General features: G+C 38.6%; 1 protein-coding gene across 2 annotated transcripts in view; it reads right to left on the reverse strand.

Moving 5' to 3' along the window:
- The window catches only part of CUBN (cubilin), a 143,353-nt gene that overhangs the window by 35,485 nt on the left and 81,010 nt on the right, over positions 1 to 26,858 (reverse strand). For both annotated transcript variants that reach the window (XM_064634368.1, XM_064634362.1), the window contains exons 33-51: positions 26,596 to 26,712; positions 24,221 to 24,334; positions 22,455 to 22,583; positions 22,048 to 22,180; positions 19,328 to 19,533; positions 18,171 to 18,352; positions 16,363 to 16,552; positions 15,138 to 15,335; positions 14,675 to 14,821; positions 13,616 to 13,806; positions 13,141 to 13,324; positions 11,683 to 11,857; positions 10,451 to 10,629; positions 8,479 to 8,688; positions 7,939 to 8,079; positions 6,785 to 6,966; positions 5,058 to 5,229; positions 3,983 to 4,189; positions 810 to 959 (exon numbers count right to left, since the gene is read on the reverse strand). In XM_064634368.1, coding sequence (XP_064490438.1) covers positions 810 to 959; positions 3,983 to 4,189; positions 5,058 to 5,229; positions 6,785 to 6,966; positions 7,939 to 8,079; positions 8,479 to 8,688; positions 10,451 to 10,629; positions 11,683 to 11,857; positions 13,141 to 13,324; positions 13,616 to 13,806; positions 14,675 to 14,821; positions 15,138 to 15,335; positions 16,363 to 16,552; positions 18,171 to 18,352; positions 19,328 to 19,533; positions 22,048 to 22,180; positions 22,455 to 22,583; positions 24,221 to 24,334; positions 26,596 to 26,712 — 3,207 coding nt within the window. The remainder of the gene's footprint in view (positions 1 to 809; positions 960 to 3,982; positions 4,190 to 5,057; positions 5,230 to 6,784; positions 6,967 to 7,938; positions 8,080 to 8,478; positions 8,689 to 10,450; positions 10,630 to 11,682; positions 11,858 to 13,140; positions 13,325 to 13,615; positions 13,807 to 14,674; positions 14,822 to 15,137; positions 15,336 to 16,362; positions 16,553 to 18,170; positions 18,353 to 19,327; positions 19,534 to 22,047; positions 22,181 to 22,454; positions 22,584 to 24,220; positions 24,335 to 26,595; positions 26,713 to 26,858) is intronic.

The raw sequence follows: 26,858 nt of genomic DNA on the forward strand, positions 1-26,858 counted from the left end.
ACAAATGGAAGATTATTCAGCTTATAATAGTACTAAAACGTATTTCAGTTAGACTGATACAGGTAAGGATGAACAATTTCTTTGGGAAAATCCATGTTTTAAAATGTTTATCATTGAATAGTGAGTAAACAGATGCAATGACCTTGAAACTTTGCATTTTTTCTGACACTTAATATAGCTCTGCAAAACCTTAGCCAACTGACACTTAGAGCTGCCTCTTCCACCTTATCTTCCATTTACTTATCTCAGACACTTAAGAAAATCAGTGCCATTCTTGGACCAACACAATCAAGTAAAAAGTTGTTGATGTGTCTAGAGAAGCCCCAAGGCTAAATTCAGCTGCGACAGGAAGACTAGTTGTGTTGGCACATAAATGGCAAAGTGGTGTAATTTGCACTGATATGGCTTTAAGTGGATTTCAAAATTAGTGCTAAGGTTCAAGCAGCAGAATGCATTTCAGCTCTGCTAGCACTCTGGAGACCTATTTGAAGTAAGTCAAACTTGGCTGGTGCTACCTGTTACATCCCTATTCCCAAGAGCAACCAGCTGTTATGAGTGTTGCATAGCATTGCAAAACCTCAAATGCAGTTTGGGGAATGGGAACAGTGAGGCAGAAAATAAATCTGAAAATTCAGCTGCTAGCACGTGCTTGCTTTAGAAGGATATAAATAGTGGCAGGGACTGTGTAACTTTGAGGGCCTCTTTAAGAGCTGATCCCATCACGTATATTCTCAGTATCACCAAATGAATGGCAACATTCCCCAGAAGTGCCTCAGTTGGCAAAGGCAGCAGTCTAGCAAGTCATTTACCTTCATATGTGTAATGGGCCAAGAATCCTTTATCTTCTGTGTTTTCATCACTTAAAAAGTGTACCCAGACCTGTGGGGCAGCTATGACTAGTGGTACAGATGGTGCAGCCTGACCACAAAGTCTGGCTATTAGCTCTCCATCAGCATCCCCTAAGTAAAGAAAGAAAAAAAAAAACACAACAATTTTTGAGTCCTAGAAGAGCTACAATAGCATAAAGGAATAGGGCAAACATACCTTTCCTTGTGTTTTAACTAGAAAACAGAGAAAAGTACATAATCACACTTAGTAACTGATTTTTTGTTATGGACATAAGGAGAGTGCTGCAGTTCATTGCTGGGATCTAAATCTTGGCAACAAGGAAGTTCTCTCCAAAACTATATTTATGATCCTTTTAATACCCTGGGCTCCTTCTCTCCCCTTCCTGCCACCCTGAACACTTTCATTTTGTATGTCTCATCAGAACCCTCATTGTTCTGCCTCAAAACTACAGATTTTTGGGGGGCAGAACACCGGGAAGAGATGACCCAGGGACTGTAACACATGGAAACCTATTGAATCTTTGTTTTTATGACATCCTCATTAAAGTCAACAGGGATTTTGAGTTTTCTACCATATAGGGATGTGCATCATCCATGAACAAGCTGTCACTGCTGTATTAACAGTAGGCATCTCTTTCCTAGGGAGATCAACATATTGTTCTCTGTATGGCAAAAATTGCCAGCATTTGCTCAAATCCTTGAAACCTAAAAGGAAGCACAACACAGTCCACTATACTTCTGTGACACTGCAACTTTGCTCATGTTGGTGTAAGCTCTTATCCGTCACATTGGCAAAAGTATCAGTTTCTGTTTATTACTGATAAATTATCAGGAGAGAGAAAAGAAGTGTAATAGCATTCCCCATGACATCCAGGCAATGCCATTCCCAAGTTCACTCCTCTAACAATAGTAGGCTGCTGGTCTTAAAAGTCTCTATTCAAAAAGCAACTTGTAGCTCCACATGTAATGACAGACTGTTCTTGCAGTAGAGCAAGAGGGAGAAATTTTGGGTGTTCTTCAAGGCCCTTTCACAGTTATTCTAAGTCACACGGTTGAGTGACTTCATGTTTCTGTCATATATGGTGATGCAGCCACCATTTGAAATGCCTTGAAGCACAAGGATAAAAAGTGACATATAATAAAATTCTATTAATGTAAAATACAAAGAGAATGGCTACAAACTGCCTTGTTAACATGCATTGATATTGATATTGAGCTGTACAAGCAGAAGGCACTCATGATAAATGATATTACTATTTTTTTCAGGAAAAAATAGTAATATCTACTTTGAGTATGTGAAGTATATGTTTTGTGCACTTCTTATGAGGTGATTGTGTGACAGATGTGACGCAGGTTACTCAGTCTCTACGGTGTGAAAAGTGACACCTATCATTGCTTTCATGAATGGCCAGCTGGCTAGAGAACTAGACTGTTGATAAACACAAAACGAAAACAGAAATACTGTGCTGTAAGATATCATTCAAACTGAAGGGAATGGTCTGAAAGACAAAACCAAGAGTTTCCACAAAAGCCAAAAGTTAAGAGTTTATTTCACTGTAGCAGTATGCTCAGCTGTATTACCATGTACAGACTACATGCACACACCTGATAATTTAATAACTCAATATAAACCCTTATCCTAAGAAATTTAAAATATTTATTTTATCTATTTAGCTTAAATATTTCTCAGTGAATACATACAGTTAATTCCACTTTTTCCTTTTTTTTCTTTGAGTACCATGACATGTATTGTATGGGTATCACAAAAGAATTTTGCACATCTTGGCTTCATTTGGGGTCTCTCGGGTAACTTATTGTTGAATTGGAGCTTTCCCCAACTACACATCTGCTGTGTCAAGAGTCTTAAACGATACCTGCCTGAATCTAGTGATATTCTGCACTATTTGCATCTCAGCACTCATTAAATGTTACTTGTCAGCATACACATATGAGTTAGGGCATTCTGCTTTTGACATAAGACTAGTTGTGAGACTGAAGTTCCATTAGTATGGCTGAAGTGAACATTACTATTTAGATGACAAAACTGTGTAGAGCAAAACAAGACTACACTTTCTCCCCTCTCCTTTGACTGTATTGCTTGGAGGCCTGAGGTTCATGATGAAGTGAGTAGTGGGATGTGTAACAAAGCAGATATATTTTATTATTTCTCTATCTGAGTTTTCTTTCTATTATTCCCCAGCTCCAGTGCATACATGGGAGAGAACTGCTACGCTATGCAGCTATGCATGCTCTGGCTCTACAGAGGACAAACCAATGCTACACAATCAAAAGCTCTTGCTCAAGTGAATGCAAATAAGGATGCAAAGGATTCCCACTCTCAACCTTTTCACATCTTTCAGAATTGATTTCCTGGTAAATTAGAACCTGCTCTCTCTGGGACTCACAGATACAGCCCTCAGTGAAGGAGATAGCTGCAGCTTTCATACTACACTTGGCATTAGCTGAGTGACTTTCATATGACATTTCCAGTTGCTGTTCTTGCAGATAGCTAAAGATGCACAAATATGCAGAGATATTATTGGTGCATTAATCCTGTGATTTTTATTTTCCTTTTAAATGCTTCAGTCTGTATTTTGTGATGCAGTCGCACAGGAAATATGGATTCCTTTCTGGAGAATCATCTTATAGACTACAAAAATGGGGTATGCAGCCCAGAGAGTATGAATAATTAAAGCATTCTTTACTCCATTCCTGCTGTCCCTGGAGACATTGCAGGACCAGGGAGAGAATGGGCAGTGAACCAAATAAATTGTTTTGATCATTCTAACTTCCATCTTTCAAGACAGATGAAGTTCATGTTTTCCCTTGTAATGAGAGAGTCAGGTTGGTAGTGCAAACACCAAAATAATTTATCCTCCTAACATACCTATCCAGTTTTCTATTTTCTGCCCTGAAAGAAAAGGTGATCAAATGCATGCATCAATTGCTCTGGTAGTGAAATCCCGCTCCTGGTCATGGATGCAACATGGAAGGCATAATCTGAACACTCTCAAATGTACAGATTCTACAACAGCCACTCTCTGCAAATATATATGAACAAGAATTGGCACAAACAGAGTTGCACGACCAGAATCTTGACAGGCTTTATCCATTCTCCTGCTGAACATACAAACCTATTCGTAACTCTAGGTAGTCATACTGGCAGTTCTGGTGATGTTCCAAGTGGAAATCCTCGAAAGACACATAAATGGATGAATTATAGTGGGAGGGGTTTTCAATTATCCATTCACAGTTCAGGTTATTTGTGTAATTTTTGATGCCGTCATAACCAGGAGAGGAGAAATTCCCACCTACATGTCCCACCAGGATTCCACCACAAACTGCAGAAACAAAATAAAGTTTATTAAAAAATAGTAATAATTCCTGTATGAAGTGAAATCTTGCCCCTGTTTATTCAGATATGCTCATGTCAGAAAGCACATGTCCTGATTAGATCAAAACCTTTTCCATCTTCTTATTTTTCATAATTTACTGCTATGTACAAGAGAATTCTTGCCTATTGTCCTGGAATTTATTGTCAAGTCTTTAAAAACATGTGTAAAGCAAAGAACAATTATGTACAGTATCAAATAAAATATTTCAACAGTACTATCAATACAACAAGCATTATTTAACATTTCAATAAAATCTCACTACAGCTTCAGTTCAGTATTGCTCAGCCCTGCTCATTAACGAATTTGAGACTCAAGAGAAAATTTTTCTGAAACACACCCTCAAGAGCAATACACTCACGCTACAGTAGGATGCTTGGGGTGGCAGTTGGAAAATCAAGTTCAAAAGACTCAAAGATATAGTAGTAAGGCTCTGGCAGCTGCCTCCTCTCTGGAGGCTGAGCTTGCAAAAGTAGGTTAGCTGCACTATTTCACAAGCTACAATAAATTAATTACACCCCTGAGTAATAAGGAAGCACTTGAATTATTCAATTTGTCTATGGCACTATGCTTTTTTGAAATTTTCATGGAATAAGGCCACTTCATACCATCTCTTACTCAAGACCAAGTACAAAACAATAGAACAGTAGGGAGAGCAGGGACTCTGATCCATATCTATTCCCATCCAGGGATGTAAGAGAAAAAAGGTATCAGAGATTTGTTATCTGTTTAGGTAATTTTTTGTTATATGTGCCAGTACTTTACCTATGGCACGGCTCACCAAAGATCAACCACTTAATTCAAAAACATACACTACCTGCATCTTCACTAGATGTATACGAGACACTGAAACCTCTGGTTGCACGGGACATGTCTGTCACCAAAATGACTTTCATTGTGTTTCCAGTGGATTTCACCTCAGTGCCTGGATTTACCTCTCCACACAGCTTGGCCAGCCGGGGAGAATTCTGTCTAAGGCCATTGTAAACCTGTGGGGTCAGAGTAAACTCTTATGAGATCAATATATAGTAGTCTGATGAGCATCTTCTGTATCATTTAATAGTGTTTCACATCTTTAATATGAGGTTCATTGATGTCCCTCACAGCGGATTAGTTCTCAAACTACTCCAAACCTTGGCACAAACTTGCATTGCCTTGAGTGGAGGAGGCCCTGAAGCAAAACATTAAAAATAACTTGCTCATTTTGATGAAACACAAACATATTCTCTCTGTCTCTTTCCTTTTTAAAAAGAGAAATTGAAATAGTTTTATTGGGAAGAATACTGCAGTTTAGCTCAATATTTATATATTCAATCACTTAATAAGATACTGATCATGTTTATTTCATTTCAAATCATTGCCTTTGTATTCTTCTTAAAGCCAACATCAGCTTTATCAAAATCTTCAACATATTGAGTGCTGGTGGGTGTTTTTGATTAATTCAAACATTTCACTTTTTGATGATCCAGAGGTATTTTTCTCAGTTTCTTTCATACAGTCCTTAGGCTAGGAGTTAATTTCCTTCTTTCTACGACTGCCTCAGCAGTGCAAGCAAGGCTGAAATGATGTTTCCCACTGAGAATTGGAATTTGTTAGAGTGTTGAATGCATAAAAGCTAGCAGGAAAAATCTTCCTTTAAGAGATCATTAATTTATAAAAAGCCAGCTCCCAATGCTTTGCCTAAAGCATCTGTGAAGGAAAACAAGGGAAACATCATCTACAAATCCCAAGGGATAGCTACTTTACCCCTCCCCGTGCTTGTGCATGGGCTGGCTTCTGATCATCCTACAGTTAATTCCTGTGCTTGCACTGCTAATCTGAACAAATGGGAAACTAAATCTATCTCTCATTTCTGCAATTTTATGGAGGAATCACATTTTTCAGGCATTTGTACATCTGATCAGGTTAAGGTCTAGATGCCAGGTTTGATAATTTTTTTTTTTCACTAAATAACCAAAAATCTAAAATAAGCATGATAAAATAACCAATGTTTATCCCTTTGAAGATGGAGGGTGATAAAGAGGTAGAGTTTTCTGAGATCTCCCTATCTTTCTTTCAGAATATACAAGGTCCCAGCCAGTAGTAGTCATTTATTGCAATCCTTGGCTTTTTCTCTCTCTCTCTTTTTTCTTTCTTTTTTAATTGACAGCAGTAAGTAACAACAGCAGTAGCAACCTCCAAAGTCAAAAGAGACCTGGAACTGACTGATGGACTTTGTGTCCACAGAAAAGAGACCTTGAAAGCTTTCAAAAACCCCAGAACCTTTTTCCATAATCGATAAAGAGATAATTCCAATTATTTTTCCAAGTCTTCCACTCTGCCTTGGCCACAATTTCAAAAATTCCACACTCTAAAACAAGCAGATGAGTTTATATGGTCTACAGAGGTAACTTTCTCCCATTTATCTGTTTTCCCTAGATTAAATTATGATTTGTCTTTAAACCATATATAGACCTAGAAGTGACATTTCAGCTTTATTACATCCACTAGTACTCCATAAAGGGATTAGGAAGACCAATTTCTGCCTTTACACCCAATACTCACAGCCACATAATCTGATGAGCAGCTCCAGTGGTCTTCAGTTTTCATATCATTAAAGGTTAGAGTCACACGTCGTCCTTCTTCCACTGTGATCCTCCATTCACACACTCGGTTATGTGGGTATAGGTTGGGATAGTTGGGTGAAGTAAATGTTCCAACAGGGGCAGTAAGATCCCCACCACATTCTGAAATACCCAAGTATTAGGACACTTCTTAGAGTAAAGCATTGCTTATAGAATTATAGCAAAAAAAACCCCAATAATGCAAGAAAAAGAGATCCTGAGAGGTTAATTTGATTGGCCTACCCTGTCCACATATTTACCTACACAGCTACATTCCTGCTGGTCTTTATCACTCAGCCATAAATGCAGTTGAATATTAACTGACCAAAGCAGCTCTTTTTAGTCCGTTTATTAATATTGTCTTTTCTGAAGGGCTCATCCCAGGCTTCAGAAGCCTATGAGTGACACATAGGCTTTGATGTGAAGTGATACAAGCCTCTCACTGCGGCAAGACTGAGACATTTCTGCCCTTCAGATGACTGGGCAGAGCTACACAGAACAAGCAGGGTCTTAGAGCGGGTAACGATATAATAACCTGACTGGCCACAGTCCTGGGCAACTTCCTCTACCTGACCCTGCTTGAGCAGGGGGTTGGACTACCTCATCTCCAGAGGCCCCTTCCGACCTCAGTGTTTCTGCAGTTCTGTGATTCTGCTTAAAACCCATAGGTTAAAAACTATTGATTTTAGGGAGATTTAAGAATACCACTCACCTCAGAGGGACAGAATAACATAAAGGAAAATTACAGCATTTCTCTACCTTCTTGCTCATCAAGAGGGATGTGGGCAGAGTATGTTAGGACAACTCTAGACTAATTGCTGAAGAGAAAAGGAGTGGAAGAATATGCTTCATTGTGCAAGACCTACCACTGATGGCAACACCCATTATAGCAGGAGACTGCTTGCTTCACAAAGTTTCATCTCAGCTAAGTAGTTGCCAGAGAACTCTATTCATATTTCCCCCTGAGTTTATATTTAAGAGCAAATAACACACCCCTCCAAGAAAAAGTGATCTACAATATATGCTCTATTAGTACAATACAATCTGTGGTACATGTTGCTTCCTCAAAGTATCTCACAACGTTACAAATCCAACCTTCAGTACTGGAATCAAAGCGCAGTCTGAATCCTCGGGCACTGACTGATCCATCAGTGACAAACTTGACATAGGCAAAACTGTCAGAGGTGTCCACAGCATCAGGGAGAGTATTACCACAGTACCTGCCCAACAAATTTCCTGCAAAAATCACATACAGAAAGACAGGTTTATATCAATATTTTATATTTATATTTATATTTATATTTATATTTATATTTATATTTATATTTATATTTATATTTATATTTATATTTATATTTATATTTATATTTATATTTATATTTATATTTATATTGAAGGATCATTTTCTAGTTTAACTGGACAGGCAGGAGTAAAGCAGTAAAATCAAGTTATTGCTGGCAAATAGAAGGGGGTCGTTTGCCTCACTTTGCATCAGCAAGCAAGGCAGACAGAAGCAAATACTGTATACTGAAAAGGCTCACTTTGTACCCAAAGGGGAATGCTTTCAGGAACCTCTGGTGAGGTTTCATAGTAGTACTGGGGAGGGAAAGACAAACACTGAAATAATTCTCTGACCAGAAGCGTTGTATTCTCGGATCTCCACAAAGTCATTTGTGCACTCGGAGGAGTTTTGAATATCTAGGCCTTCTAGTCTGATGGTAAGATAGTGGCCCCTGGGACCCTGGAGAAACCATTCACACAGCAGGTTGTCTTGATAATGAACGTCAGGATACCCTGTGCTTTCAATGATGCCAGTTTGTCCTATCACTGTTCCACCACAGGGAGCTGCAAAAGAAAGAATATTGTCTGGTTGACTGAAGGACCTCAGAAAGATGATTATTCTCCTAAACAAGAGCTAAAGCTAAGGCACAACTGACTTGTTCCCTAACTTTGGCAATAAAACAGGAATTGCTTTCCAGTTAAAAATATTCCATGTTCTCCAGCTAATTCAACCAGTCCTAGTTTGTTTTTTGTTGCTGTTTTTCTTTGACACACACACGTCCCCTGCCGTTGCAAGCAACCCTTCCTCTCTGTCTTTTATAACTTGAACAAATTCACAGTTTTCAATCTAATCTTCACCTATGTCCATATTTAGCAGAAAATCTTGCAAAGATGCATCAGATAAATTATAAAGCAATGCAGCTTGCTAAGCATGGATCTAAATTTTTTATGACTGGCAGAAGTTGACTCCTGGTATGGGCCTACAGCTATGGTCTAGACTCTTCTTTCCTGTTGTCCCTTCTTGTTCACATTCCACTCCTTGTGATGCCTTGGTAACTGATCATTGCACAATTTGTAAAACAGCTTCAAAAGTTTCATTTTTAATTTTCTCTCTCTGAACACTCATTTCTCTGTGGCACCTGCAAACATAAGTTTGTATTAATAAGGCTTACAGCCAACATGTGCTTGCAGACACATGGTGTGATTCTTTAGGTGGTCCTGTGCAGGGCCAGGAGTTGGACTTCGATGATCCTTGTGGATCCCTTCCAACCCAGGATATTCTATGATTCTATGAAACAATATTTCCAGGAGGAATTTATTGGAATTTTTTTTACAGTGAATTCTGTGTCTCTCTGTTACAATCTTGCCATGCCAATAACAATTGTGTTCTTACTGTCTCCTCCTCTGAGTGATCAGTGCTTTGTGTCAGGATGACTGGCATCCAGCTAAGATTCTGTAAATCCATTAGGGTTAAATGTAAGTTCTGGCTTCATGTACTAACAAGTATATATATATGGGTTCCTTCAGTTTTCATATTCAGAAATAGCACATTATTTTGGCTTAAGTGCTTGAGATCTAATGCAATCAGCAAAATTCTGTGTAAAAACAATATATTCCATTGTTAATATATTTTAAAACAATATATTAACAATCCTAGACTTTCCTATATGAGTGATACTAACATAATAGCTGTTATTCTTTGAAGATTATTAACATTATCAAAAACAAAAAAGTAGCATATTTCTCAGTCTGACCAAAGACTATTTTTTCTTTAATTTTAAAACTTTGCTAGTGCTTTCCAATCCTGTTTTTGCAGTTTGAGAGCAAATAATTTTAAAGTATTTCTCTTCCCAACTGACAAATAATGCTTCTCAATTCCTTTTTCAGTCCATTATTCTGCTACCTCTGTTTGCCTAGCAGCATTGTCATTATAGTTTGATTTACATTTACATAGAGAAGCTCCTAATTTGTTCTTCTCCTGCCAGTTTTCAGCTGATCTTTGCATTTCCCTTCAGAATCCTGCTCATGAAAGTGACATTAGGTTTGCATGCAGAAAATCAAACCATGTTACACGACTTTATCCGTATTGACTTTTTTCTACTCCTCCTCTGATAATTGCCTTTGAGGTTATCCAGTCATTGTTTTCACTGCTGCACGTCTGTGAGTACTTTCCTATTCATATTTCCCTAATTTTCACTGCTTGCTAAGTGCAGAACATGCTGACATTTGTCAGCCCACAGATCTGATTTAAACCGTATTACAAATGTCTAACAGTTGAGACCAAAATCTTCTTTAAAATCAAGAAATTGATAAATGCAAGCATTACCAATGGAGTATTTAGCATTGAATCCCACGTGTGTGGCGCTGCTGTCAGACCTGAACCTCAGGTACATGACAGCTCCTGAGGATCTCTGTGAGCCTGGCATCAAACCTCCGCACAGCTTGGCAATGACAGGGGCGGTGGTGTCAGCACCACTGCGGAGCTCGAGGTAGCTGGAAGTGCAGCTAGAAGAGGAGAAAATTTTCTGTTCAATGTATGGCAGTAATGCTTCAAAATCATTTCAGTATGTGCACAAAGCCATGAAGCTGTAGTGAATTAGATCAGTTTCCATGCAGTGTGACCAGGACAGAATCAACAATTTCGTAATCCATTGTACTATGTAATAATTGAATCAAAAGAAGTGCTAGAAGCATTGAGAATGATTTATCTAAAACTCAGCCTATGATCAGACCAGATCTGACAGAAGCAAGTTCTGGGAAGAGATATGAACAGTACTGGCAAAGTAGTTGTGACCATCTTTAATATTTTTTATTTGCAGCATTCAGATTCAGCTGATATTCCCTATTAAGTGTCACTGATGAGTGTTGAAATAAGGAACAACACTACAGATTAAGGGAATAAAAATTCAAATCTGGGGGTTACTTAGCTGCGCACAGAAAGACCCAAAATGTCTTAACTAACAACTTTGCTTTCATAATGGTGCAGCGTCCTGGGAAACCAGAAAGGATAACTTTGGAATTGTCTATCTTTCACCATTTTTTCTGGAGGTGGTCTCACAGATGATGCTCACCTTTGCCTAATAGAGGTCCAGCCCTAATCAATGAAGTTACATCAGCTGGAAACTAGCCTTGTTTTATGCTTCAGGCAGGGTGTGCAAAATGTGTAGACCCATTGCAAACCAGCAGCCAGGCAACGGAGGAGGGAGACAAAGTGTCATGGTGGCAATCCACTGGCTTTAAATGCACCTGAGAGTCCAAATGACTGCAAAACTGAATACTGAATATGAAAGAACTAGAGGGCACTGATTTTACAGAAAGCACCTTTCTACCATGGATGTTTCCACTTTGTCAGTTATATTAATTTCTGTTATACACTGCAAAGTTCTAGGAATGTAAACCAGTGGCCTGATAGCTCCAGTGATCTCTCAAAAATTTCCTAACCACGTTGGATTGTAAATCTAGCAGTGTTCTCTGGGAGGAATTAGAGAAAGTAACAGGGAAAGAAGATTCAGAATTAATTCTCTGAAGAAACACAGGTAAAATAATGCAGATGTATACTTTGGTGAAGGTTCAATGTAAAACTGATCTTCAAATTGCAGCTCTACTGCATGTCCATTGGGAGCAGTTATGGTCCAGACACAGTCAGCATGCGGGGGGTAATTGCTCGGATAGTTGGGGGAAGATGTATATCCACTGGGGTTGAAATCATTGATATAAATGTTCCCTCCACAAGCTGGTAAAGAGAAGATCAGCAATAAAAAAACATGTAAAGGAAACGGGTGAGCCACCAAAAATATGAGTTATCACTATATTCCAACAGTTTCCTTTTGATGTCATACAGTTTCATAAAAAACAAATACATTTTATTGCTTACCATGAGAAAACATTTTAATGCAGTAGAATCCTATGTTTCTGTGCTCCTGTTTACCTATCCCTACTCATTTCCAAATGTTCAGGGCCCTGAATTAAACTGCTATTAGTTCTTCCTTGGATTGCTTCTAAAACAAGCAGAAAACATATTTCTTGCCTTGTTTCTATCCCAATTCCCAAGAGCTAGAAAGCCCACAAGTCAGACCCATCAATATTTCTGTTAATCATTCCCCACTTCTATTTTCCAAAAACTGAAATGTCTGCTTGAGAAAATAATGAATGTGTGAGGAATTCCAGTCAGAGCAAACATGAGGCTTTGTTCAGGTCCTTTATCCCACAAAAATATCTTTATTTTGACCAGAACTTTTCCATCAAAACAACACTTTATGTTGTAGCAATACTGGTTTAAAACAGGGCTTTAGTCAAGTTCCATAAATTGAAGTAGTAGAAATGCTATTGTAGAGCTTCGTTGATTCTCCCTGTGAATCCACCAGAAGAAAGATTCTTTGGGGCAGCAGGGAAAATAAGCAAAAATCAAGCACTTAAAAATTTGAGTTTACACTGTTTAACAGTGTATCTAAACACGTGCCCTCAGTGGCATGTGTCATGAATACAGTGGAATAACTGCAAATGCCAAGGTCCTGATTTATTCCTGGGACCCGAGTCTCCATTTTTTTCATTCTTTCAAAAAACTTAGGTCTGGCAAGTAATGTTATTTTCTCAGCTGGGAATAAAACTTGTGAGAAGTGTTGTCACCTTTCTAGACATACTAGCCTGAATAATTCCTAACATAATTTAGCAGTTGCACTGCGTATACTATATGTTCAAAATAATGTTCTTGTTTCCAGGGTTTTTTTCTTTTCCTGCATGAATTTTTAATGTCTCTTCCTAACTATAGATGTTATTTCCCTGCTAAAGGGTTTCCATTTTTTTTTTTAAACTTTAATATCTCCAGGTTCTGTGACCTGACTTTCTTTAAAAAGGAGAAATTTGAGTGTCAGATCAGAAGTTATGCACTACAGGACATTTTTGCAGATATATGATTTTACCAGGGTTGGGACTTTTAACAAGAACTTCCTTTAAGAGGACAAACTCCAAGTTACATATATATGAGTTGCAGAATTTAGGCTTATTACCTAGACTTACCTAGACTCTTAGCTTCATATATCAGTTTGAATCCTTGACCCTCACTCCTGCTGTCAGAAATGAAGTGGACAAACAGCTGATTGTCTGTGGTGTACATGGTTGAGATGGGGCTGCTTCCACAAAACCGTCCATTCCCTCTTGCAGACACCAAAGGTGGAGCAGCATTATCTAACCCATTCTTCAGCTAGAAGAGAAATTGCTACCGTCACTTCAAAACAAAACAGCCATGGAATGAGCACACTCCATCTTAGTTCTTCCAGGCACAGGGGAAATTAATAACCTAGTGATTAGTTAATGCACAGCAATAAATAAGAGAGACACAGAGAGAGAGAGAAAAAGAGAAATAATATCTGTGGTATTTGCCTTTGGTGTTTGCATGCTGTGACACCCTGGGCTGCCTTACTGTAACTGAAATCTGTAAGATTCAGTAGCTTTTATAGCTTTGAGGATTGGGTGACCAAGTCAATAACCTCACCTCTATGTAATCTCCAAGGCTGCAGGAAGTATCCTCACTCTTAACCTGGAAAGGCTGTTCAAAATGAACAGCAATGATAAATCCAGTGGTTACCACTACATGCCAGGTACAATTCAGATTAGGAGCATAGTCTTGAGGGTAGTTGGGGGATGCTATCACACCCCTGCTTGTGTGCAAATAGCCTCCACAACCTGAGAAAAACGAGTCGAAGTAAAGAGAAAAATATTAGTTCAACCATTCACCTAACCACTTAGAGAAAACCCCTGTCTACTAAAAGATGTGACAGGCAAAAAAAATGTTGAAACAAGTGTATGAAGAGTTGAGGGGTATAGAGGAAGGTACACGATGAATGATGTCCCAGAATACAAGCCAGTAGATTGCAAGATGACACACACCAAAACTCCTGACAGTAAGACTCAGTTCTCAGACTTAGCAGATGAGTAAGCAGGCAGCCATCTCAAGGACCTCCCATGGCATGAGCATATCATTACACTGTCTGAGGACATTGCTTCTAGCCATGGACCAAAACACTGCCACCTACTCCAGCTGCCAGTTAGATAAACTTTGCTGACTCACTGTTGTCCTAACACCTTCCTTGGTGGCACAGCCCACTCAGGAATCTGTTATCATTCCTGGGTGCATGTGGGAAGACTGTCACTGGAAATTGCTGACAGTCCTGATAGAACTTATACAGCTTTCTGCATCTGTCTCTTTATATTTTGTGTCTATGCTTTGAGTCATTTATTTCCCTCTCTTAGTCAGGCATTCTTTCACTCTTAGCTGAGCTGTTATAAGCTTAGGCATACACTTTTCTTCCTTCTGGAAGGTGACTGGTCTGTTTGAATCATGCTTTGTTGCATTATATTGCTGTGAAAATAGCAAATTTTACCTTTGCAGAGTCAGACGTTTATTAATAAATATTCATGAGATGCAAATAATTGGTGTGTGTGATTTATTAGATACACTGTAGACAACTGTTAACAATGCCAGGGTCTTTTCTTACCCCATTGTTAGCAGCAAGGCAGGCATTTATCTGGGGATAAGAGAAGCATATCTTACTCTTTTGATAAGAGGCATTAAACCCAGCTCCAGTGACACTTGCATCTGACATGAAGTGGATGAACATCACCTCTCCAGTTGATCTTATTGGCCCAGGAGGTTCTCGTCCACAGACAGTAGCCAGCACTGGGGAAAGACTCGTGTCTCCTGAGACCAGAAGAATACATGAGTGTTAAAACTAAATCAGTTCACATTTGTCTGCTTGTTCCTGTGTCTCACATCTTCTTTTAGGAAGATGCTTTTTAAGACCTTTAATCCCTTACAGACTAAGAAATATTTTTATAGACCACCAAATATTTTTCAACACTTTGCTAATTTTGTATTAACTACCAGAATGTCTCAGAATCAAGGAAGAGTACTGATTGAGAGCATGTTCCCATTGCCACCTAGATTGCTTAAGCAGCTATTGGGACCTTGGGTCTGTACTGCATGCTGTCAAGGTAGGGCAATGTTGGCTACTCACCATCTTTGATGATAAGTTTGTCATAATTGCATGAGCTGTGAGATTCTATGTCTAGTGCCAGGATATTGAATTCCACGGTGGACCCTGGAGCTCTGATAAGCCACACACAGTCAGCAAGGTTTCTGTAATTCATGGGCCAGCCCGGTGAGAAGAGGAATGAAGGTGTTTCTTCAGCTGTTACAGTCCCTCCACATGCACCTGTCATGTACAAATGTACAAATGAAAACATCCTCTTTTTAAACTGAACTCTCCCCTCATATAAGATGACAGTACTATAATTAAGCATAATGAGGGCACAGTGATGTAGTCACAGTAATGCAGGAATTCTTCAACTTCAGTTTGGATTCGGAGTACCTGAAAATCCTGATCTGTAAGGATGTTCCTGTGCTACCTGGCGCAGCAATGATGTGACCTGTTTCACCACGAATATCTAACAAATGACCTAAGAGTATCTACCACAGCTTAACACAGATTGTGTATCAGAAAGGAATGGTGCATACATAACCAACAATACAGAAACAATTTTGACCCTCTTGAAATGGAAGTATTTTTTTTCTCCACTAATGATGTCTCAGCTATATGCTTAGATCACAATGAAGCTGATCAAAGTCATTGCTGGGCTCAGTGCTCTCCCAGCACAGTGCTTTCCCTTACATACTGCTACTATAGTGCAGAGCCCCAGGAATCTGTAGTACCTCTGTCCCCAGAAATCTGCCTTCAGATTTAGAAAGATATTAACTTTTACTTGTTGCACTTGCTCAGAGAAAGTCATTGGCACAAGAAGCATATTTCATCTCCTTCCAAGAGCTTTTTGTCAGAGCTTACCTGATGATACTGAGCATATTCTCTTTATTTATGAATATGAGATGTATTATAGTGAAAGGTTTCATATCACAATGGCCAGTGATTTAAGAATGGTATTTCAAGAGGGATAATTTTTCATGAAAGAATATAAAATTTTTAGATTTAATGAAATACCCGTGTAAAGAAAAATGACTGTCCAGCAACATGCTTATTTTAGAACGCTGTAAACTAGTATACCTAAGAGTCCCTAGAAATTTTTTTAAAAAGCTATTAAAATGTTTAATTAAAATGTCACCGAATCTTTCCCTGGCTAATAGTAGGGCTTTCTCTTGTGGAGAAATTGGTTTGGAGTTCTTTAAGTACAGCTGAGTGTATCACGGGCTAGTATCGCTTTGAACTGTGCAACCCACTGATAACCCACCTCTAGCAATGGTGTGTGTAACAGCAGAAGCATCCACTGCATACCACTCCAAAAGAAAGCCTTTTCCAGTCACAGTTGAATCTGATTGGAACTGGATTGTCATCGAACTGCCAGAGGATGCAAAAGAAGCAGGGTCTGCACCACAGTATGTTGCAATGGGACGAGAATGAACAGTGGGCCCATCATACACCTGCAGAGAGAAGGAGAACAGTGCTGTTCCTCATACAGCCAGGATGTATTCATCTGCCCCATAGCCATCAAGTCTCCAAGGAGAAAATTACCCCGTTCAAATGAGTGAGAGATCTTTCAGCAAATATCAGGTAGAGAGAAACCTCTCTTACAAAAATGGAACAAAATCTCCCTTTCCATTAGATGCTGTTAAATGTGAAGCTTTCACAGAAGAAGGATTTGAATGGAAGTTATCAAATTCAGCTCATTCTTCATCACAGGGCAGCTCTTTGGGGACATAGACTGGCATCCCACATTAAAAAAAGCCCACAGGTACAATTTTGTTACTCGAAGGGGAAAAAAAGCCATGATATGAATGGAAAAAGGCATTACTTTTCTTTTTTTTTCTTCCCCTGATGAACACATATATTTTGAATTCTATCAAATAAATATGCAAATATACTTTTTTCATTTTATATATTAATAAGCCAAAATCTTGGCTGGTGAAAAGGTACTTGTCCTCTGCCACCTTTCAAACCTATTTGTGTCCTTGTTGTCTCCCATCCAGTAGAAATGTCCAGTACAAAAAGCTAGAAAATATTAAATAAACATTACTATTAAATTGAAGATCTGATCCTTGAGTCAGGTTAAAGGCCAGGCTGATTTACACTCACGGAATGTCTAGCTGATTTAAGAAACTCATTTTGCTTTCAGAGGGACAAAGAAAGGTAGGCTGAGTTAGAAGAAAAAAAGGTGTTAAAATATGACATGAGATGGAGGGAAAAGTATTTCCTTTTTGAATTAATATTACACTCAAATATCAGTAAATTAATAATGAATTAAATATGTTGAACTAGTATTAACTTTCTCAAATATAAAAGGATAATTGGTGAATCAACTGCTTAAAAAAAAGACAAAGCCAAGAAGAGCTTTACCTTATTTGTTATGTTTAGCTAAGTTCAGAAAGAAGTTTTTGCCTCTGTTGTTCCATTTTGCTTAGCGCCATGATGGCTGTATTGAAGATGTCCCTGCTTATTGCAGGGGGATTTGGACTAGATGACCTATATAATGTCCCTTTTCCAAATCAAATGTCCCTTCCAACTCAAATATTCCATGATTCCATGATTCTATTTTTTAGCCTGGTAAAAAGGCTAGACTATATTACAGGAGGGTACAGAAAAACAATCAAACTGGAAGAAAGAGGCACCTTTCTACTGCCAGCAGCAAGATTACTGATGCAGAGAGCAAAGAAGATGCAAGTAAAGATTGTTCCTTTTAGCATTTAGAAATAACTTAATTTTTAGAAGCACTGAGATGATATTATCACTGTTGTCCGCAACTGAACCAGCACAGAGCAAAGCTCAGTCTGGTATCTGACCTGAAATTCTTGAGTATTAATATTCAGTATTGTACCATTCTGGGCTTATTTTTAGAAAGTTTCAAACTCACAGATTGGAAATATCTGTTAGGGAGCCAAAGAATATGTAATCCTTCCTCCAACTAGTAATTATTGTAAAGACAACATAGCAAAAGCAATAAGCCACACCAGATCCTCAGAAATTCTTCCTCTTGTAGGTTTCTCTATTCATGATTTTTATCAAAGTTCATTGAAATAAAATAACTTCTCACAATGAAATCACCTTTAGCTTGTCATACTGGCAGCTGTGATGATTTTCGATATCCATCTGCAGGATACGGCCATGGATAACTTGTGAAGCATTAACGCTTATTCGCCACTGGTAATTGGAATTGTGAGGGTAACTTCTGGGCCACTGTGGTGAAGCTATCTGTCCTCTGTCTCCTATGATGTCATTTCCATACACTGAAAAACAAGAAGGAGATATCCAATGATTCCATTTCACATAGATTAAAAGAAGCATTGGGGCCCATCTGACTTAACTTACTTAGGACTAGACAGTGCTGCAAGGCATAGACTTATGTCTCAGACAGTCCTAGGACGCACATCTAATTATTTTCTTGTTTTGAGGGATGCAGTGTGCCCTTATCTGAAGGAAATTCCCCATTTGAGCCCTGTGGGTCTACATGTAGGAGAAATGGAAAGATGGCATGTCTAAACTCCTCCCCGACTCTGCCTACTTGATGTTCATTTCTTCCTAAATAATATCCTAATTCTTCCTAAATAATATCCTAATAAATAATAATTTGTTTTTAAAATGCCTTTGTGTGTTCTGGTGAAAAACAGTTCTGATTTCATTGAGGTCTAAACTATTGACACTTCGTTTTCAAAAGGAGTAGTAAAACTCTAAATATAAGGAAAATTTTTAGAAGTTTAGCTTGCATAATCAGAATGGCTATGGATGTTTCGCTTCAGCAATCTGTTCATGTAGCAAGTCAGACTGATGTTGGCAATAGTGCCTTGAAATTTTGGAACTATAAATTGGCATCATTTCTTTTTCTTCTAATTCTGGTCCCTGGTAGATGGCATCTGGACCCAAAACAGAAGATAGACACTGTCATACTCAAACAGTAAAATGGAAAGATGGGGAAGAAATGTTTTTTTCCCCATTTGTCAATTGCCTAATAAATGGCACTTAATATACTTACAAAATTACTCAGTATACTTAACATACACACGAGTTCTGCTCTGGCATGTTTTAGAGCATCCCTTTACATTCAGCAGATATTTTACAAAATATTTTTAAAGTGAATTTACAGACCTGTTGACATCAGCAAACATTTTCTAACAGGCTTTATAGAGTCAAACTATTACTTTTTTGAATCATTTTGGAAGTATTATGAAAGAACAACAGTTTTCAATTAAATAACATCTACTTACAGTGAGAGAATGTGGCCCTGAAGCCAACATCAGTGCCTTCACTGTCCGAGACAAATTTGACCCACAGGATGTGTCCAACAGTAGATGTATAATTTGAAGGCAAGGCGTTCCCACAGAATCGTCCTGACAGTGTGCCTGTATCGTTCCCTTCACGAATCTCCAGGTAATCTTTGGTGCAGCCATCGCTATATTCCACCTGAAATGCTCTGTTTCAATAGCAGGAGAAGAGCATTAGCATGCATATGACTGGCACACACTTCAGAGTGTGCCCTGCCAGGCCACTAATCTCCCTGTAGCTGGTACCCTACTGTAAGAGTTGAAAGGAGGGCAGCAACAAAACCTGCATCACCTGCCAAGGCCACCAATACAGGGCTCTCTCTTTCCTAGCCCCTTATTTTATGACAGAGCTTCAGTTTGCAAAGTTACAATTTTTAAAGAGTTCCCAAACCCTTGTAATATTTCTTGGTTCTCTAAGAACAACCATGAAACACAGTAAGGCCAGATTTTTTATATAAGCTCAGGTTAGACTGTTTACTGAGTGTCAGGTGCAGAGAATATTTTGGCCTTACAAATCAGTTTGCAGCCCCTTCATATGTGTATTACTTCAGTACACTCTGTGAGAATACAATTGTTGGAGGCCTAGATTAATTTGTAGTTGACACCTCAGAACTCAGAAATCCCTTAGTAGTTTCTCCAGAATTATAAAATATTAATGTTTCTCTAGCGTCTCTGAGTTTCACATATTTGGGTGTGCAAAATAATAAAAAGGATTGTTATGAACTCTTCCAAACTACTTTTTACTATAGAACAGGAATGGGATTTAGTATTCAAATTATAAATACTCAATTATTGCACCAAGCTGAATGCTAAATATATTCTAAAAACCATTATCTGTTATTCTAAGTGAAATGCTTTTATTCAATCCAACATGCTTTTCAGAAGCAGGCTATGAATATATAACAAAGATTTCAGAGAGTGCCTCTTATAACCAATGCCTTCAGCCCTGAATATAGCCATATGTGTTCAGCATACATATGCTGTGAAATGGTTTCAACCACTCATCTGGATATACTTCAGAACAATCTAAAGCTAACCCTCACTTTGCAAGACAGGCATTTCTGTTCAGACTGAGCTGAAGAAAATTAATGCCTCATGGCAACAAAACTTTATAACTCCTAATATTAAATAAAATAAATAGTACTTTCTAACACAATTACTCTATGCTTTCCAGTATTTTCAGCTTGCCTTTCAGCTATGTGTAGCTGAAGAAAAAGAGTTTACATCTACTCAGTGTCACTTCATATAAGTGAATGTATGTTCTGCTGAAGGTTTCTGCTTCATATTAGAATTTCTGGTTTGTTTCTGAAAAGTTGTTATTCATTATTTTGTAGCATTTTGAAAAATACTTTCAGGCTTTTGGAAAACATTTTGGAAAATGTTTTCAGGCTGCAGTACTTTTGCTCTGCTTCAGTGAGTAAAGGAGGACTAGAATGTCCTTTTATTGCATTAGTGAATCAGTACATGTCTAACAAGTTTTACCGTATGCAGGCAGTGTGTTACCGAGAAAATGATCCTTTTGTCCTGATTAACTGCAAATGGAAGTTTCAGAGTTAGTTTTCTTGTCTTGCTCATTCTTGGTAAGCTTTGCAAAAGGCTAGTGCTGTCTTTCTTGGCAGCAGCCACTGTTTGATGCCCGGAAACAGAGAGGCTCAGAAATCTACCTCATGGGTGAAGAACAACCTAATAGTCCTGTTAAAGGACTCCACATTATCCTGTAGGTCGCACATGACTTTCCTGTCAGAATCTTCAAAGGAAAACTAGTTTGCTGAAGGGAAAACATGTTATCTTGTATTGTACCTCCTCTATTGTACCTCCACTGCTTTAACTGATGGAGAAATTTTGAAGACTTTATTATCAATTTTAGAATCATAAAATAGAATCATAGAGTGGTTTGGGTTGGAAGGGACCATAAAGATCAACTAGTTCCAAATCCCTGCCATGGACAGACACATCTCCCACTAGTTTAGGTTGCTGAGAGCCCCATCCAACCTAGTCTTGAGCACTGTCAGGATCGGGGCATTCACAGCTTCTCTGGGCAACCTTTTTCAGGGCCTCACAGTAAAAAAATTCTTCCTAACATCTAATCTAAATCTACTTGCTTTCACTTTGAAGCCATTGCCCCCTGTTCTGTCACTACAGTTCTTGATGAAGCATCCCTCTCCAGCTTCCCTGTATTGAATTTCATGAGGTTTGAATCAACCCACCTCTCAAGCGTGTCAAGGTCCCTCTGGAAGGCATAACCCTACAACCTGTGGAGCATCTAAGCTCTTTGTACTACTCAGCTATATAATAAACACTACAATTAATCTGGTAGTAAGGAAATAGTAGGAGTTTCCTTTGTAAAGAAAAGGCAGAGCGATGCTAAATTTCCTCTTCTTGTTTATAAGTGAGTGAGAACTGGCTTCTTCAGCATCCCATCCTGCTCAAATAATAAACCACCTATTTACATAACACTGTATATGCCTTAATATAAGCAATGACTAAGACAGGGAAATACTGATTGCAAGCTGCCACTAACCCCTACTGTGTTCTCTTTCCAAGTTACTCTAAAAACATGTTTCTGCTTTATCATCTGGTAATTACACTTCCTAATAAACACAGAGCATCCTTCCTTCAGGTCTGTTAAAGGGCTGAATAATAAGCCCTGGCAAGGCATTTACATGAAGGACAGCTGGAGCCGGTTGCCAGGGGAGCTGAGAATTGTCCAGACACACTCGCTGTTGGGCGGATATGGCTCAGGATAGCCAGGGCTGTTGAAAGATCCTCTGTCCATGTGGAAAGTACCCCCACAGGCTGCAAAAAGAAAGAGACAGCAGAGACTTGGAAAAGATGGCATAAAAAAAAACCAGCAAAAAGCCTTGATAGAGCCAGAGCATTTGCTAATAAAGAAAGCATTTCTCCTTGTCTCTTTGTTCTTCAGCTTGTTGATATACTTACTGAGACCTTGACCAAAAAGGGGAAGGGCAATGGGGGGACTTAAAAAACAGAATGTCAGAAAGACAAAGAGGTAAAGGATCTGCTCTTTTTCTTAAAAGTCAGAGGCATAAGGGCTGTTATATGGACTTACATGATGATGATGCAGCATAGGTGGCGTGGAAGCCCCTGGCAGTAATGTCGTTGTTGGAGATGAAGTTCACCACCAAGGCATTACCAAAAGAAGTGATAGGATGTGGTATAGTAGTGCCACAGTAACGGCCTGAAAGAGAACAAGCCAGAGAGAAAAAAAAAAAGGAGTAATTATAGCATGTAATTACAGCATGTAATTACTACTGTTAATTTAATATTTGGAGTTAATGCTGACAACAAACAGGAGTAACATTTTTTGCTTACAATTGCAGTTCCCAATTCAATCTACATGAAAATGAAATACTCCTTTTCATTTGCACGGAACTCAACTCTGGTGGCAATTTTTTTTAGCAGAGGAAGGACCTCCTGCATTCCAGACACCTAGTCACTATCTGTTCTGTCATTGAGCTCCTTTGTGTTGCCTCTAGCCAGAAATTACAGCCTAATCAGAAAAAAATACAACCAAAACCAATCAAACCCATCAAATATATCTGACAGCAGTTTCCATTTCACGCAGTTGGTTTCTGATGAAAAAAAAACAAGTGAAAAATAACAGATCAGTTCTCCTGTAACGGATTGTAGCAATGGGGATTAGGAATAGGAATCATGATCTAGCAAAAAAGCATCTGACAGCAAAAAGAAAGATAGCATCTAGTAACATAGAATCATAGAATAGTTTGGGTTGGAAGGGACTTTTAGAAGTCATCAAGTCCAGCCCTCCTGCAATGAGTAGGGATATCTTTAACTAGATTAGCCTGCTCAGAGCCTCGTCCAACCTGACCTTGAATGTTTACAGGAATGGGGCATCTACTACCTCTCTGGGAAATCTGTTCCAGCATGTCACCACCCTCCCTGTAAAAAAATTTTTCCTTATATTTAGTTTAAATCTACCCTCTTAGTTTAAAAGCATTACCCCTTGTACAATCACAATAGGCCCTGCTAAAAAGTTTTTCCTCATCTTTCTTAGATGTCCCTTTAAGTATTGAAAAATCCTTTAGCCAAATGAAAGCCAAGGATAGACTAAAAAATTAATTCTGCTCTTAGTTAAAAAATATTTAAATTGAGTGCAGCCCTACCCCTCATAGAGGCATATACAAAAGTAGATAAAGGAGAACAGAATCAGACAGAGATATTCTGAATTTTCCAGAAAGGAATTTGAGGCAACCCTGGACATGCAAGGAGAGTCAGGACCACCCTTTGTCTGGGGGTCTCTCATGGCTTCCTGGCAGCATAGGCAATGAATGTTGCTGCTCCAGGCTGTTCCTGCCACTTGCTGGTGATGGCTCTGAACAGATGTGTCAGAAGCAAGCTGCAAAAAAAAGTCAGGAAAGAGCAGAAAAATCAGGCTTTCCAGGGCTTGAGGAAAAACCATTTTCTGCTCCCAGAAATCTGCAACTTTCTTGACATATATTTAGCACAAACTGTGCTTATGAGTGTGGGTTACGTTGTGTTTTGTATAGTTAACTTGGAATTCAGTTTAAACTGAATTGTTTGGTTCCCAATATTGTTCAGCTGAAGAGGAAGGAAAAGGCAGCTGGAGTCAACCCCAAACTGCAGGTTAGTAGAAATACAGCCAGAGCCTGGGAGGACTGTGCCATTCATACTGAAAACTTATCCTCCATTCTTGGTTTTCTCTGGCCAGAGTGGCCAAGGAGCTTCTGTTATCAGAGAAAATCCATGAAGCAGGAGGCCACACGCAGAAAACCTTCTCCTGCTTACCTTGGGTGTAGTTCTACTTATGAAATACACAAGGGAAAGGTACAATACCTTGCAGAGGAGCCTCATAGTTATCCCCATCCAAAATCTCCACAAAATCCGTTGTACAGTTTCGTCTATCGTTTTCAATATCAAAGTCAATGAAAGAGAGGGTGACGTGGTTGACTGGCGAAAGAGTAAAAGCTTAGAAGTTGTAATTTCACAGAGAAATAATTACATGTAAACACATGTATCATCTTTTCTTTTTTCCCTTGAGATCAATCAGTCCCCATAAAGCATAACATCTGAAGTAGTTTTTTCCACAATATGTTGAATTAATTTGACGGAAGTGTATTAACCTTTACTGCAAAGGTCCTGGTAAATCATTTCACCTTTCAGTACCTTCTAGTACAGACAACATTAGAAGCATAGGATTTAACATATACACATGAATGTAAGTTTCCTGGTATCTGAACAGCTTCATTATATACTGAAAGCATCAGCAAAGAAAACATGGGAAATCTACGCATGTTCAGAAACAAAACTTATTTCTACACATCCATGACCTTCTGTCCCTTTGTGATCTATACCATAGATCCGGACAAAATGTGAACTGTCTCTGCCCTGCTCCAGGCTTAGAAAGAGACAGTTCTTTCATTGTATTGTAACATTCCATATTCATCAATTGGACTGGTCAAAGGATCATTAACTACCCTCAGCTATACTTGTACAGAATTGGATTTTCCACACTCTTGGACTGCAGGCTACATTCTGAAAAAGAGAATTTCTGACTCAGGGTATTTTTGACCCTCATTTGGCTCTTGCTTGCCTGATATGAACAAAGGTAATCACAACTGGCAGAAGAGAAGCTGTCTCACAGACACCAGTCTGTGACAGTAGTTAGTCCTGGCCTTAGAGCTCCTATGCAGTTTGAGTGGGTCAGAAGGACTCTCACAATTTAGATGACAACTAAGTTTTCTCCCACGTTGACCAAGCTGAATTTGACACAAATATTTTGCTTCTCACCAGGCCACACTTAATTGGCAAGAATAAGCTGCAGTGACAGACACGGACCCTGGCGCTGCATCCAGCAGGGTGCCACTGACTGGCATTCAGCTGCATACGCATGTTCCTCTTTTGTGTCCTGCCTGGTCAATCAATTACAGCTATCAATGCCAGTCCTCAGGATACAGAGCAAAAAGGAAAAACACAGTGGGTGGCCAGGGCAGGAGACTTGTTGGCCTTCTCGGTAAAAGCAGAGCAGGAGCTCTGCTGTGTCTTGCCATTGGCTAAATCTATTGTATATGGTTATGCAATGCAATGCATGCACGCCCTTTGTGTCTGTAGTGCTGTGGGACGGCAAAATGAAGCCACGTGTAGCTCTAACACGTGACATGTGGTGGTCCTGGTGGTAAGTGGAGAAAGTTACTACTTCTACAGCATTTTTCTGGTCTTTCATATCGATATAATTCAGGAGACAACAGTTATGTATGAGTTTTCAACCTCGTCCAGGAAAAGACTGTCTGTAGAAATAAACGTTGTATAGGTGAGGAGCTTTGATGATGTCCATTTCACATACCTGTATGTGAAACTATGCTAAATAAAAAAGGTATATTTTGTCTCCTGTTTTGTGTTCTGGTGTCTTCTTTGTCAAATTGATTTTCATTTTATAAATTAGCAAAATAAGCTTATAAATGTGATTGGAACATTCCACGTTTTTAACAACTCTGGCTAAATATCAGATGCACAACTGAAGTAGAATAGTTCCTATTAAAAATACAGATACCATGATACTATTATAGGATTCAACACATACTTTTTTTTTTTTTGAATCTTATAAATGTAAAGGTAATAGTGGGTACTAAAGGTAATACCAGTATCTGATGAAAAATATTTGGTCTTTTATGATCAATCACAAATATGTGTAAAATTAGGAATAGCTGAGAGTGTATCTATGCACATAAGACCGGTTTATTTATATAGTTTTGTTTGCATTTGAAATTGAAATTCTTCTGTACCTTTTCTCATTATTGAATCTTTTTTTTTTTATGTTAACAGCACAGATTTCATGTAACAAAACTTTAGTCTGAAAAATCCAGACCAAAATAATGTCAGCTAAATACAAGTGCTTTAATTATATATAAACCCTTAGATTTTCTCACAGATGAATCCAACTCCACGTAGTATTCAACACCTCATTTATAATTGTAACACTTGGGTCACAGTAAATGGGCTAAGACGACAAAGTTGTAAACTGTTTTCCTCACTATGCACTAAATCTTTTACAGTGAAGTCTGACTTGTGACAGATTAGGAAAGCCACTCTCTCCAACTACCAGGATGCAGGACTTCCTAAAGAAATAAAGGAGGAATTTTGCATTGTTATTACAGAAAAGAAGATGAGGATGTTAGTCATCCCAGCTAACTATAAAAGATGTTTTTACTTACATGGTTCCTGAGCCTGAATAATCCAGCTGCAGTTCTGATTGTTTGGGTATTTGGCAGGATACAGAGGAGAGGAAATTGCTGCCCCAACTGAATCTGACTCTATGAAACTTCCGCATGCTTTAGAATAAAACACATAGATCATATACACACATAAATATTTACATATACAAATCACCTTTCTTAGATTCTGCAGTGCAAATGAATGCACAAACTGTAACCTGGTATATCAATGTGAAATGAGGATAAAATTCACAACAGTAATT

The sequence above is a fragment of the Pseudopipra pipra genome, chromosome 1 (assembly GCF_036250125.1).
Source record: "Pseudopipra pipra isolate bDixPip1 chromosome 1, bDixPip1.hap1, whole genome shotgun sequence".
Lineage (NCBI taxonomy): Eukaryota > Metazoa > Chordata > Aves > Passeriformes > Pipridae > Pseudopipra > Pseudopipra pipra.